The 13503-nt window shown below is 38.3% G+C and overlaps 2 protein-coding genes across 2 annotated transcripts; both read right to left on the bottom strand.

The window, feature by feature from the left end:
- Window positions 1-66: 66 nt before the first annotated feature.
- On the bottom strand, window positions 67-7868 carry si:ch73-40i7.5 (amyloid-beta A4 precursor protein-binding family A member 3). The gene is made up of 11 exons (XM_044044224.1): window positions 7575-7868; window positions 5082-6084; window positions 4852-4882; window positions 4623-4768; window positions 4396-4482; window positions 3376-3567; window positions 2540-2719; window positions 1636-1848; window positions 1286-1405; window positions 844-984; window positions 67-747 (listed from the first exon to the last, which is right to left on the bottom strand). Exons 2-11 carry the CDS (start codon window positions 6069-6071, stop codon window positions 676-678), a joined length of 2172 nt encoding a protein of 723 aa, XP_043900159.1. The 5' UTR covers window positions 6072-6084; window positions 7575-7868; the 3' UTR covers window positions 67-675.
- A 613-nt stretch (window positions 7869-8481) lies between these two features.
- Window positions 8482-12894, bottom strand: pex11g (peroxisomal biogenesis factor 11 gamma). Its single transcript, XM_044043311.1, has 5 exons — window positions 12682-12894; window positions 11117-11308; window positions 10421-10599; window positions 9749-9817; window positions 8482-9620 (listed from the first exon to the last, which is right to left on the bottom strand). The coding sequence occupies exons 1-5, from the start codon at window positions 12742-12744 to the stop codon at window positions 9422-9424; spliced, it is 702 nt and encodes a 233-aa protein (XP_043899246.1). The 5' UTR covers window positions 12745-12894; the 3' UTR covers window positions 8482-9421.
- Window positions 12895-13503: the final 609 nt, after the last annotated feature.

Genomic DNA, 13503 nt, shown 5'->3' with positions numbered 1-13503 from the left:
TCTGAATACCTTTGTTTCATATGTAGAAGCTGACTTGTTGACCTTCCAATAATGCATGTCAAAAAGAAAACTTACAGATCATTTTAATAAACATCCAAAAAACAGCAAATTCTTGAAATATATAAGCATCTCTCTTTCGCATAAGGCAGTTTCCATCAATTGTGCATGATAGTTGCTTACCGTCAGACACAATGAGGGCATACATTGTCACTCTGAAGCTTGTCAAAGTCACTTGACATGCAAGTGTGCGTGACAGAATGGAAGCACATAATGAAATATATTGACCCTCTGAGCTGATTTGATGAAGTGTCCCCATAAAAGCATGTTTACCTCAGGCACACCAGGCTGGAAGCTAATAATGTCTCAACACTGTTCACCATTTGAGTTCCTAAAGTCAAAAAATGTTGCACTTACGCTTTGTTGCATCTTAGTTACTCCTTACATTGTTAAATATCTGTATCTGATAAATATAAACCGAGAGCTATCATCTATCCCTGTCCATTAAAATATCTTTTCATTTATAACTAAAATAAACATTTAGACTAAGTTGTTGCATTCAATGGCATGATAACAGCCGAAAATATCTTGTATAGACACTTGCATAATATTTTCTGTGTTTGGCAAAATTCATGTAGCTTGAACACTGTGCAGTAGAATTGCAATAGCAGGAAGTGCTCAAAGAAACTGTGGCTGCTCCTGTCCTGTGAGGAGTCGATATGTTGAGGCTGGCATTGTCTTCAAGTGAATCTGCAAAAGAGAGAGAAAAATCACAAATTAAACTGTGAAAATAGATGATCAATTTCCACATCAGCAAATGTATGTACCCAGTCCCTTTTCACTTACCTCTCCGATTGCATTTGACAGGATCTGGATGATCTTTTCGTGTGGCGTGGCAACAACACTTTGCCCGTTTATCTCGATGATGCGATGTCCAACGCGAATGCCCCCTCTCTCTGCTATACCTCCTCGCATTAGACTGCAAATCTGCAACAAAAAAAGAGGGAGTCTTTAATTTATGTGATTGAAAGCTAGTGATGAGTAAGTGATGAGATTGAACTCATCATTATTTTGTTAACCTGTTGTTCCCAGGGTTAGTACAACATTTTACAACACAAATAAGCACTTTGTGTACTTGGTGAAAGCTGCTTTAGTGCATTCAGTTAATGTTCATTCCTCTACTATTCCTCTTTCACAGGTGGTTTATTTCAATAATTAAGACTGCCCAGATACATAAGAGCCTGATCACGACTCAAGAGACACAGTAAAAATATAAATATTGACGTACGATGCCGTCCTCCACACTGAAGCCCAGCTGAAACTTGGGATCTGGCCTCCTGATAATTGCCATGGTGACAGGAGGGCAGTGAACAATGCTGAGCTTCACATATTTTTGGCTTTTCAGATCCTGAGATGGAAGCAAAATTTGAGTAAGTACTTGGATTCACTCTCAGCTATTTAACATTACAACATCATCAATATGAAACCATGACAAGAAGCTGATCAAATCAGCTGTCAAGAGATTCTCACATAGCAAAGAAACACAGTGCCACCTAGTGCACCCTTAGGACAGTGCAGAAGCTTATTTGAATGTACACAATAGAATTTATCTGAGATTGCACTGCTCCTCCCTCTTACCCGGATGATGTTCTGACAGGTGGTGATGGGCAGACCCACCAGGCTGGTGCTGTTCACAGACATGATGCGGTCACCGATGCTGAGCTCACCGCAGCGCTCAGCTGGACCTCCATGAAGGAGGTTAGCCACCACCACAGTGGGCAGGATGGAGCCCCAGCCGGACTCCACCACCGCCAAGCCCAGGATCTCTCCAGAAGCTTTTGTGATGACTACCTGAGCCCCAAATTTAAATCTGGTCAACCAATTACTCTACAGATATCAACAATCTCTTTTGTCATCATAGGACAGCACACACATTTGAGAGTTGCAATATGCACAGAAAAACAATAATGGATGATACAAGTGCATGTTCTTGTAATATTCTTTTTTAACACTGAGGAATTAAGCATGTGAAGCAGTTGTGCATGTTTATATCAATTTCCTTGAGTAATTTGGAGGGGTGGGTACATAGATGTTTGTTTATAGAAGGAGCTTTAACAGATGAACTAGTAAAAAAACAATTATAGGAAGGCCACCAAATTTCAACAGCAACCCTCACAGACGAAGCGTGTGATTTGCATTTTGAAGTAGCAGCTAAGTGAGCAAACAAAGAGGAAAAACATAATTTCTAGTATGCAAATAGTTACCAAATAGCGACCATAGTTCCCTGATGATGTTTTGAAAGGGAGGGATGAGTGGTCAAGTCCTCTGTTCATTACAATCTGCAGTCTCACCATAAAATATCACTATTTCTTACACACTAGACCTTTCATTTTCAGTGAACACCTACATCTCCCATGGAAGTTATTCACATTCAAATTTTCAACTCTTTTTATTATATACTTAATATATATGTGCAAATGAGAAGCTGGTAACACTGCCACATTGATACGACAGTACAAATGTGAAATTACACTCTGTTTACCTCTCTGATGTTCTGCGAGTCAGAGAAGTGGGCTAGGTCTCCATTATAGAGCTCCTGACTTTCCAGGTAGTCACTGTACTCTCCTGGTTTTAAGTCACTGGCTTTAATCCCATTGGCCTGTAGGAACTGCTGATAGGCAACTCCAAATGCCTGGCCAATAGCCTGGGCTATTGTCTGAGCCTGAATGGAGAAACACAGAGGAAATGGGAAAACAACACTTTTGTTACATTTATGAGGTTTTTGCATCAAAAAGGGAAGGATTTTGAGGACATTTATCAACATTTAACCCACACCACCCATTTCCATTGAAAAGATATTGTAGATATATAAATACATTTACTATTTTACCAGTCCAGCAGAGCAGTAGGAGCCAGAGCCTAATGACTTTCAGTAACCCATGGTTAATTGCATTCTAAAAAGAAACTCTTCCTCCTCCTGCTCAGTCTTGCCAACAGTGAGAAACTGGGACAGCAGCCAGGCCATTTTTACATTCAGAAAAACTGTTTGAGGGAAGAAAACTGGGCCAAGCTGAAGCTGTAACTGTTCTCCAGCAAAAAAATAGCACATTTACATCTGAGACGCAACACTGTGCAGAGCACCAGACACTTACATGTACAGATGCACAAATAATATCAGTTGTTAGCTTAATGTGATGGGTTTACCATCTAAAAGACATCTGCTGAAGTGATTTAAGTGTGGCCATTATGAAGATCATCAAAAAAGGAAAACCGTTTTTATCCTCTAACCCCACCACAAGATTCACTATTTTAGGTCTAATAAGTTAAACAAACAGTAAAGGATTTCTGGTATAAGACCTTTAAACTCAACTGACTCACATCCTCTGACGAGAAAACATGGCAGATCATTAAGCACTTCTTCTGAGACCCAGAGGCGGATGATGAAGAGGAAGAGTTAGAGGGTGGGTCATCATCCTGTCCTTTACGTTTCCTTCGTGCCATTAGGACAACAATGTTACCAATGTCCGCAATGTAGGAGATCATCTGCAGAGCGTGATCCATCATTGCTTCCTAAATGAAAACGGGTCACAAAAGGGGTGATTATGCTAGAAAGAGAAAGAGAGGACAGTGTGGTTAGGTCCACAAATTGCATCTGTGGGCAAAAAAATGTCAGTTTTTTGCCTCAACAAATGAAAGGCAACCTTCAAAAAGACAGGTTCACTGATTAAGAGTAAGAAAACATTGATACACAAGAATACTGTGATTTTTCATTGTATGATACTGTAATGATTCTTTGAGGAACTGTATCGATATAGACATTTTCCTGGCAGAGGTTTTCTGCACTGGGTTTTGTGTAATATTTAAGCCTCCAATTACTAGTTATCAGCAGATTTTAAGCCATTTGACTCTCTCACTCTCCTCACACCCCTCTCACTTGACAAAGAAAACTGCATATTATTTATGCATGCAACACTGTTATTACTACTATGAGTGTTTTTCTTAAAACCTGAGTGAAAGGAAAACATTTCAAAGTTTAATGGAAGCATTCACTTAAATATAACCGAGAGTTTAAAAAAAAGATAAGAATTTATTCGTAATTAGTAACTGAACTATTACCTAAAAAAGGTGCAGTGATGAACAGTCAGCTGTGTAAAGGGGGAGCTGACAGTAAATGACCCACTTTTACTGCCCTCATATCTCAGTTAAACGGTGGAGGCGAACAGACTGCAGCGCACTCATATTAAACCTCATTTCAATTTTACATAAAGGATTCCTGCAGTGAGAGCCGAGTGTGGCACATTTCAAGATTTTTTACCAAAAAAATCAAACCCTTGGTCTATTAATTTTCTCAGTATTTGACCCATGCTCATGATAAGACAACAGGTGACAGGAAAACACCTGTGTGTCAGCAGTGAGCACTTTGATTCGCTGTGTGGAGATGAACAAATCCACTTCTGTCATTGGCTGAGATTCACCATCTGGAGCCTGAAAGAATGAAATAAGCTTTATTAGTGTTGGGTAATGTGTTTTCATTTCATGTTGGTCAGTCCTGGTGTAGTGCATCTCTTTTAAAGAAGTATCTATGGTAAGCAGACAGTTTTACTGTGTTTCTTACTGGACTTTACCTTTATTCGGTCCACAGCCTCCTGAGCCTGAGACATGCGAGCATTTGTCGATGGGTTCTTTTCTGATTTCATCTGAGTGGAGCCCAGATACTTGGCCCCAAATATCACCCCGTCTAACAGGTCTTCAGGGTCACAGGGACCAGGCACTAATAGGTAAATCAGTGTTTAAAAAGTTAGATACATGATAAGATGAAACAAGATAACATAAATGTGTACTGGGGTGACATACCATCTTTATAAGAAGGATGATCATCAGTGCTCTGCAGTGATAGTGAAGAGACTCAATAAGTTCAGGAATGCAGTTTAGTCTAATAAATTTAAAAATCATTATTATGATATATTATAATTTACAGGTGTGCCCACTTTTAGGGAGATAAATCAACAAAGAAATAATAATATAAATTAAAAGCAAGTAATTTTAAGCTTACAATTCCTGTGGCAACTAGTAGCTTTACCTACCTGCTCACTTTCTGCAGCAGCCTCTTCATCTGGAGGCTGCTCACCCAGCTTCATCCACACTGGTTCAGGATACTCTTCATCAGGTAATGAGTTTAGGGAATCGTCCCTGTGCAGCTGATGACCATTTCCACAATGCCCCCAGAACCTCTGTGCATCCTCCTGATTGTAGGAAACTGACATTACAGCATCCACCTCCTCTGTGTGGGACAAACAGGTTGGATGTGGTGTAGCGCCAATCTCTGTGCACTGCAGCAGCCCCAGCAGGTCTCTGTGGTGGCTTTCAGAGAACAACAACCCAGTGGTCTCAGCGCTATCTTCTGTTATTGAGGAGGAAGCACAAGCTTCTACCTCAGACAAGCTGGAATAGTGATGGTGAGGTGGTGACTGATGACTGGGATGAGGCTCTTCACTCATCATTTGGAGCTGGCTAAGCAGGGTGTGGATGTGGCTATGGTCGTCATCAGCTGATCGTCTGTGAGCAAAATCCTCTGTAGTTACAGTACTTTCCATGTCCCTGAATGTTTCCTCCTCCTGGTCTTCCACAACACACTCCAACTCTTCCACCCCCAGCCCTCTGTCCTCCTCAACTGCGGTATCCTCTTCCCCTTCCTCCACTTCCACCTCTATATTCTCTATCATTTCCTGCGGGTTAATGTTTAGTTGAGCAACTGTGTCACTCATGTCCAAAGGCAGTAATACTGGCATCCCTGGACAGGCATTGTCTAAGTTGTCGAAAGAAGGAGGGAAGCTGTGGTCATCCAGTTCGTCTGTGGAGCCTGCATTGCTGGAGGAGTCAGACCTCCAGTCTAATGGAGGAGGTTCAATCAGGTTGTAGAAATCTAGATCCTCCACCTCTGAACATGGCAAAGCTGACACAGTCTGTTTGATGATTTCATCACCAGAGGCTTCATTAACAGACACAGAGGCAGACCATTGGGTGTCTGACAGTGCAGAGGTAGGCTGATTGGCAGGGCAGATGTCTGTGTCCATTTTGAAATAAATCCTGTCAGAACAACAACAAACAAACAATCTACATTATGTTATTATTCCAGATTAAGATCACATTACAAAAAATCTCAGTGTTTTCTCCACAAATCATATATTTTCAGTTTCTCTTGTTGCTTTGGTATAGAGGAGCAAAGCAACTGATTGATTAATGGATTAGCAAACAATAATTGGTGATTCATTTAGTAATGGATAAATAATCAATAAGTTGCTGCAGCCCAATTCACAAGGTTTCCAAAACATGACCAGCTACAATTTTGATGAGAAAGCTCCAACTATAAACATCATGTCTTCAGTGCAGAAACAGTTGCACAAGTCAAACGCAGCACTATCTCAAATACAATCATTCTCTCTTGTCCTCGTTGTCCCACATTAAGATACAAGACAGCAGCTTATAGCTCAAAGTGCACAATGCATGTTACCATGTAATAGACCTACAGAGTGTAAAACCTCACATCATGTGCAACAGCTTCTTTGAAAAATACAAAAAACATGTATGATTCAAATGTGATCATTCATAATTGATGTAGTCAAAATGTAGAAGTGCTTGATTTTACAACTGAGGTCAAGCAAATACAAGATTTCAAAAATGTGGGTTGTTCCAATACTGGTCAAAATTACTGGATCGGATATCAGGCAGAAAAATATCCGATACAATTCAAAATCCTATATATTGCATGCTTCACTATGCACTGTAAAAATGTAAATAAATATCAGCAACAGCATTTTAGCTGAGCGTTGTTTCATGGCATTTTTTTTCCTCTTTATGGGAGAAGAATATTTGTTACTCAGTTGAAGAATTGTGTCTTTGAAAAAGCATCATAGTAAAGTGAGTGTATGGGACTGATCGGACACAAAAAAAGTGGTATCGTGCCATCCATACAAACAATACGCTCCTCTGCTAATCTAAAAAGAAATGTGACCAAAAACCACACACAAGAGGTCACAATTAATGTATTTAACAAAGCAATTTACAAGAGTGCAAAATGAAGAAAGCACCCACCTCCCACCACATATTTAATTTAGTGAATAAATATTTTTTTAACGACAGAACCACTGACCACAGGGAAAAGGCCAAGAGACAGTGGTCCTCAGATCCTGCACCAAACATTATTTTATAAAAGAGCAGAACAGGTAAGTGAGCAGGTATTTTAAACGATCTAGGGTTTGCACATGACTCCCAATATGTATACATGCTTACATTCCATGTTAAGAATAGTTCGATATGTTTAGATTAGTACATGTAACTCAAACAACAGTCTAAATCCCTTTAACTAAGACTTATTTAAAAAGACTGAACCTCGATACTTAACCTTGATACTCTAGTTGACCCAAATTACTTTGCTAACTAAAGTTAGCTAGTCCAAGTAGTTTAAGGCTAACTGCTTAGCTAGTTATCACTGCAGCGCTATGACAATAATAACACATATTAATTAATATAAAAAGTATGTAAACGGCATAAATATAAATGATTGAAGTAGCTCTTGCCTGATATTGCAGGTCTTCTCCGGTTTCTTTGTGTCCAGACAGAGACTCCTGAGGCTGCCACGACAGACGAGTGGACGTGGTTTGAGGTTTAAGCCTTTTCCAAAACTTTGGGTTTGTATTATTCGTCATAATAACAACAACGGCGCTAGTTAATGTCATACATTTACATAGTATTGCGTTTAAAACAGCAGTCACTGTTCATAAAAGGCTGGATATCGGCTGCTGCTGTTGAAACGAGTTTTTTTTTTACACTGGTACTGCGACGGTGCTGCGTTCAAGTGGTCCAGTCAATGTACGTCACTCATGTACGTAACAAGATCTAATTGCACTTTCCCCAGAACCTGAGTTTATTAATTCCATCGTCTCCTTATTTCGTTATTTATCATCTAAAAACTATGTTGATCATGACCCTTTGTTAAGATTACAAACTGATAATTTTTGTCAGGTTAACAAAGGAGGCATCTGTTTGGGCTCAAAGTCTCCGATATGTACACCTGCACTTGAAGGCAACTGCTACAAGTCCCGTTGAACCTTCAAGTCTTGCTCAGTCAAACGCCGAACACATTGATCCATAACTACAGATTCAGGTACACACTGTTGTTACATGAGCTGCAAGTATTTTAGTTGATTAACTTGTATTTTAAGTTTCTTTATGAAAAAAAATTAAACTAAACTTAACAGCAAAATGCCTCCTTTTAAAGGATTTAGACAGATAAAGACACGTTTGTATTTCTTGTCAACAAATACAGAAGTATCATCAAATAACACTAGTACATGTTATGCTTTCGTCAAACATCGAAATCCAAAAGCTTGACCAAACGTTTCACATCTCAGGTAAATAATCCGAGAAAGGGCTGGCAATACAACTGTGTATCTTAAAGTTTTTTTTTATTTTATTAATGTCATCTTTTTACATGATTCAAAATATTTAACATTCAGTTTACAATTATCTTCTGTTCCATTTGTTGAGCCATAAGTTCAGTTTCCACAGGAAAATTAAAAAACCTGTACCTGTAGTACAAGTTTTGGGAACTGATATGCTTAAACCAGCACTTGGTGATTACACAGTGACAGAAGAAGAAGAATTTCATGTGACAACATCGTAACAGCTCATTCAACATGTACAATAACAAAATCATGATAATAAATTAAGAGTTTATGAATAACTGTAAATCACATTAGATGTATGGAGTGTGTCTAGGGGGAAAATAATAAATCATCTTGTCATTGTATTTCTCCAAAAGTCACTACATAGATTTGGAAAATCTAAGACAAACAAATCCACACACCGTAATGGATCTTGTGCTGCTCAGGCATAAGACTTGCTTTCCCAGACAAAGTAGCTATATTTTAAACAGTGTTGAAAAAGCAGGAGGTATTATGGGATAGATTCAAATATGAATCCAAGTAATAACCACAGTAGGATATAAACTTGCCTCACACATCAAAAGTGTGTTCTAAATAAACTTTGCACTTTGAGTCATTGAAGACTGATCTATTTTTTGTACACTATGACTCTTTCAAAGTATTTGTTTATTTAATACTTAATAACAGTGACAAGATGAACCTGCTGCTGCTTAATTATTTATATATTTTATGATACAAATGAATAAAGTTGTCTATTACTTTAAAAACCTTGAACCTTTCAGTCACATCCGATAACTGGCTGCAAGACTATTATGTTTATCCGCTTACATAACCGTTACAGATCCAGATGAATGTGATTTAACATTTCCTACACCTGCTACACATCTTGTCACTCAGGATTTACCTCTGATATACATCGACATGCATATTCACTCAGTGCTGATAAAAGCATCTCATAATCAGTTTCTATCTATTTATGTTTAGGAACTGTTGCCAGCATTTGCCTGGACCAAACCAATCACAGATGAGATTGTGCCCATCAGTCCCACCAACCAAACGGGAAATCGACCAGCCCACAGGAAGCCAGGCGGCATCCAGTGAATGGAGTTACTCAGATCGGCCATTTTGCTGAGAATGGAGAGAACCTCACCTCGCATCTGTTTGTGGATCTGAGAGTGACTACAGAAACAACAACAACAATATAACGCTAATTTATCTGGACATGTTGTAGACAGGGGCAAAATGTGTTAGAGGTCTGTCTTATTTAAAATGACTGAATATTTATAATAAAATGTCAGAAACAACACCTGTTGTCAGCTCTGTGTCTTCCACAACTCTTCAGCTTCTTCGTCAGCAGCAGCAGAATTCGAAATGACCTGAAAACAAAGGTTTTTACATGGAGAGTGCTTTATGCTCTGTACTTTGCAATTAAAGCAAGAATCAATGCAAGTGCAGTGTTCCACTCCAAGCATAGAGCGTCAGTGTGTAACTTCTGGTTTTCCATGCATGAAAAACACATGGAAGAGGCCAGAGGTGTATTTTATCTGAGGTGATTTAAGGTTGTGCTACTGTCACATCCGTCATTACTAAGCAACCACAGCCTGGGAGCTGCTGAGATGACCAGCCTCTCTGCATGTGAAATGATCCTTACTCTGCCTCTGTTAAGTCTTTGTGAACATAAAGATGTAGTATCATATCATATCATCAGGACATATGAACTCATTTAACAATGGTTTGAATTTAGGTAAGAGTTACACATTAGATTCATCAACAATACCTAAAATATAAATACAAATAAATATGAGCTATTAAGATGACTACAGTTTTGAATTGTTGGTCCAGTTAGATCCACTAGCGTTGCAGTTGTTGTTGAGTTAAAATAACTTGTTTTGTTTGAGTTAAAAGAACCGGAGAGTGTATGTGCCACAAATTTGGCTTGACACTGATGAATAAGGCGATCGTTTTTAAGGGTACCACACCTGAGTATTCCCAACAACAGCGAGAGTCCCCACAGCACCGTGCTGAACAGCCACCACTCAGCGGATCTCACTTTGATGAGCTCAGCGTCGGCGGCCCATGCGATGTGTTCACATGGGTAATAGAGCTGGTCTGCCACATTGTTTAGCACAGAAATCCAACGCAGACATGAGTCCCCCTCCTTTAAAAGATGCCAAAACAAATCAAACTTTCAAACTTTTCATGGAGCTGATTAGTGAGTGTTGTGGAAATGCTGCACACTTTTACCTCTTTGGTCCAGTTATTCATTGATACATATTTAGGAATCTATCTGATATGTCAAAAATATGTCAAAAAGTTGATTACAAACAGGACTTGATTAGTTCTAAAAAACATTTACATTATTCATAACTTAGTATTTCTGAAATTAAACCATAGAGCGTCATGTGAAACCTGTTGTTTTCCTCTAATGTTTCAGGTCATTGTAGGGAAAAACCTCGAACCAACCAGATGTCTTACCTTTGTTACTGACAACAAAATTGTTTATAATCTTCCATCATTTATATCTATTAAAACACTATACAATTTAAATAATGTTATGGCCCTTTCATTTAGTTTGGCCCTATGCCGTTCAGTTTAACAACAGTTTATTTAGTTATTCAATCATTAATAATTTTTTTTAAATATGAATTAAAAAACACAGGTGAAGTGTGGCTCACCCTGGCTCCAAACCCGTAGCTGTGGGTGTAGGCCAACATGGAGAGATCATCAAACAGCCTCAGCATTGTCCTACATTGGCTGAGCTGAGCAGAAAACAGGAGCAGACTTTTCCCGAGGCTGTGGGACGACACGACTGCTCCTGCCTGAAGAACTCCTCCAACGAGCTGGGAGCCATAGCAAAACGTCCTGATCTGAGAAGACAAAGGAGAGGAAACTTTAAAAAATGATTTTTTATTTTTTTTACCTATTATAGACTGACATCAATCCTGTAATAGGTGGCTAGGTTGGAATCTGTAATATACTTTAAGAAATATTTTTGAACTACAGTACCTCTCTCAAAAATGCCACCCTTTATGAACTGTTATGAACAACTGCTCTCTTTGGAATGTGAGGCGAGAATTGGCTAAAAGCAACAGTCTGACTCTTAAATAGTTTAAATAATTAAGCAATATGCTGATAATTTGATGTTTAATACAGCATTAAATATTGTAAAGCGGCCATAATTTTCCATCCCAGTCTAAGGTGGCAGCTTCAGAATAATCAGTGAACACACAATGGCAGCTTGACTTCAGAAATTCAAATCGGCACAGTATCAGTATCAGCAAATATTGGCTTTAAAATGGATTATCCGGTCCAGAGACTGAAAAATATTTATAGGATGGCGCGAATGACGGCAAGTCTGCAGCTGACTATGGACACTTTTGTACAGAGATGGTCTTGTATTTCAAGGTACCTGGGGGTCTGATGGATGGGGTGATGTGAGAGAGAAATTTTGGGAAGGGTAGCCGATCTAAATTCCTCTTTGAAAAATGTTGCTTAGCTGTTATTTCCTCCTCTGCCTGTCGTTATTGCTGATGACACTTTTATTTTTATCTAACTATTCTTATTTTATTTAATTTTTGTTTATTTCTTTGTTTTGTACCCTATATTGCCTGTCATTTGTTTGTCACATTTATATATTTGTCAGGAAATGTTAAGTGTTATGTAAAATTCTAAAAATGTCTAAATAAAAAGTAAAAAAAAAAAAAGGATTATCCGATATCAGCAAACATGCCAAGATCTGCAGATATGACTAATGACTACAACAGTAGGCTTAATAAGCAGTTACCACCTTGACTTAAACGTGCAGGCAAAACATATACATACACATGTATAAGTATATATATATATATATATATATATATATATATATACATATATATATATATTTGAGGACACCACCTTGGCCTCCAAGTAATATGATTTTTTATTCAGTTGAAAAATATGTATAAATAATTTATAATGAAAATTTGATTTAATAAAGTTATAAGTCATACTGTATGGATTGAATATGGCATTCAATTGTCCATTTTCAACAAGATTGTATTAGTGGTGTGATTTGCACAATGGATCAACAGAAACCTGAAATATTCTGGTGTGCAAGATATTAGAATGGTGTTAAAATTCTGTTGAACTTCACCCATGCTGAAACTACACTTTACACTCTACACGTGGATTATATAAAAACAATCCTATGTGAAACTAACAAGTCCCACATTTGACATTTTAAGTGAATAATACTCACAACTTTATCTCTTCCTCTGTAGGACTCCAGGAGCTGGACCAGAGACTCCACAGCCTGCTGCATGTCTGTCTGCAGCTCACACACACACTCATACACACTCTCTTTTCCACGCACACGACGTTAAATATAAAAAACTAAGATATTGTAATATTCTCGTAAAACCCAGTTGGACTTTGAAACAGGAAGCGCCTAAAATAATAGACCCAACTAGATGATTACCGAGTAAAGGGGAAAAGATGGTGTACTGCTGCCCTCCTCAGGCGGTAATGTAAAATGACCCCATTATAGTAATAGAGTGAATGTAACTTTCTTTTTCTACCTATAACATAAACACACACACATCACATACAGTCTGTCCCCCGGTAGAAACCTCAGACCTCAGAGGTGCAATTATGTAACATTTAGTTGGGTTTTATACTAATACTGTCCATATTCTTAATATAGATAACATACCTAATTTAGACAACATATTAAATATAGATAACATATGGGCAACAGACAGTTTTCAGTAATGTTATCAATACCCATATCAATACCCATCTCTTGGTCTCTCTCTCTCTGTGCATTTCCTAATCCTAATACATTCCCCAACATTGGTCCCTACTCATTACAGGTTTATTGGCAGAAATGTAACATACTACCTTGATCCTCACTCATTGTCTTCTTCTTTATTCTCCACACGAGGGAGCCAACCCTGTGTATAAATGCTTTAAAATAAAATGTGGCTTAAAAAATTTAATCTTGTGCCGATGTTTCTACAAACCAGCCAGAGTGTATGTTTCATGTTTTAAAGTGGAAAATTAAAACACAAAGAGGAACAAC

Source organism: Solea senegalensis, linkage group LG14 (genome assembly GCF_019176455.1).
Source record: "Solea senegalensis isolate Sse05_10M linkage group LG14, IFAPA_SoseM_1, whole genome shotgun sequence".
Lineage (NCBI taxonomy): Eukaryota > Metazoa > Chordata > Actinopteri > Pleuronectiformes > Soleidae > Solea > Solea senegalensis.
The sequence above is the reverse complement of the archived record's forward strand: the minus strand, read 5'-3'. Positions and strand labels throughout refer to the sequence as shown.

Bases quoted from the DNA above. Each gene is read 5' to 3' on its own strand.
- si:ch73-40i7.5 (XM_044044224.1), bottom strand. From the start codon at position 6,071: ATGGACACAGACATCTGCCCTGCCAATCAGCCTACCTCTGCACTGTCA. The intron at 4,483-4,622 runs GTAAAGTCCAGT...TCATTCTTTCAG, and splicing joins AGGCTGTGGACCGAATAAAG to GCTCCAGATGGTGAATCTCA. The intron at 2,720-3,375 runs GTGAGTCAGTTG...TTCTCCATTCAG, and splicing joins ATGTTTTCTCGTCAGAGGAT to GCTCAGACAATAGCCCAGGC.
- pex11g (XM_044043311.1), bottom strand. From the start codon at position 12,744: ATGCAGCAGGCTGTGGAGTCTCTGGTCCAGCTCCTGGAGTCCTACAGA. The intron at 9,818-10,420 runs GTGTGGTACCCT...CTTTGTTTTCAG, and splicing joins CTGTTGTTGGGAATACTCAG to GTCATTTCGAATTCTGCTGC. The intron at 9,621-9,748 runs GTGTTGTTTCTG...TTGTTTCTGTAG, and splicing joins AGACACAGAGCTGACAACAG to TCACTCTCAGATCCACAAAC.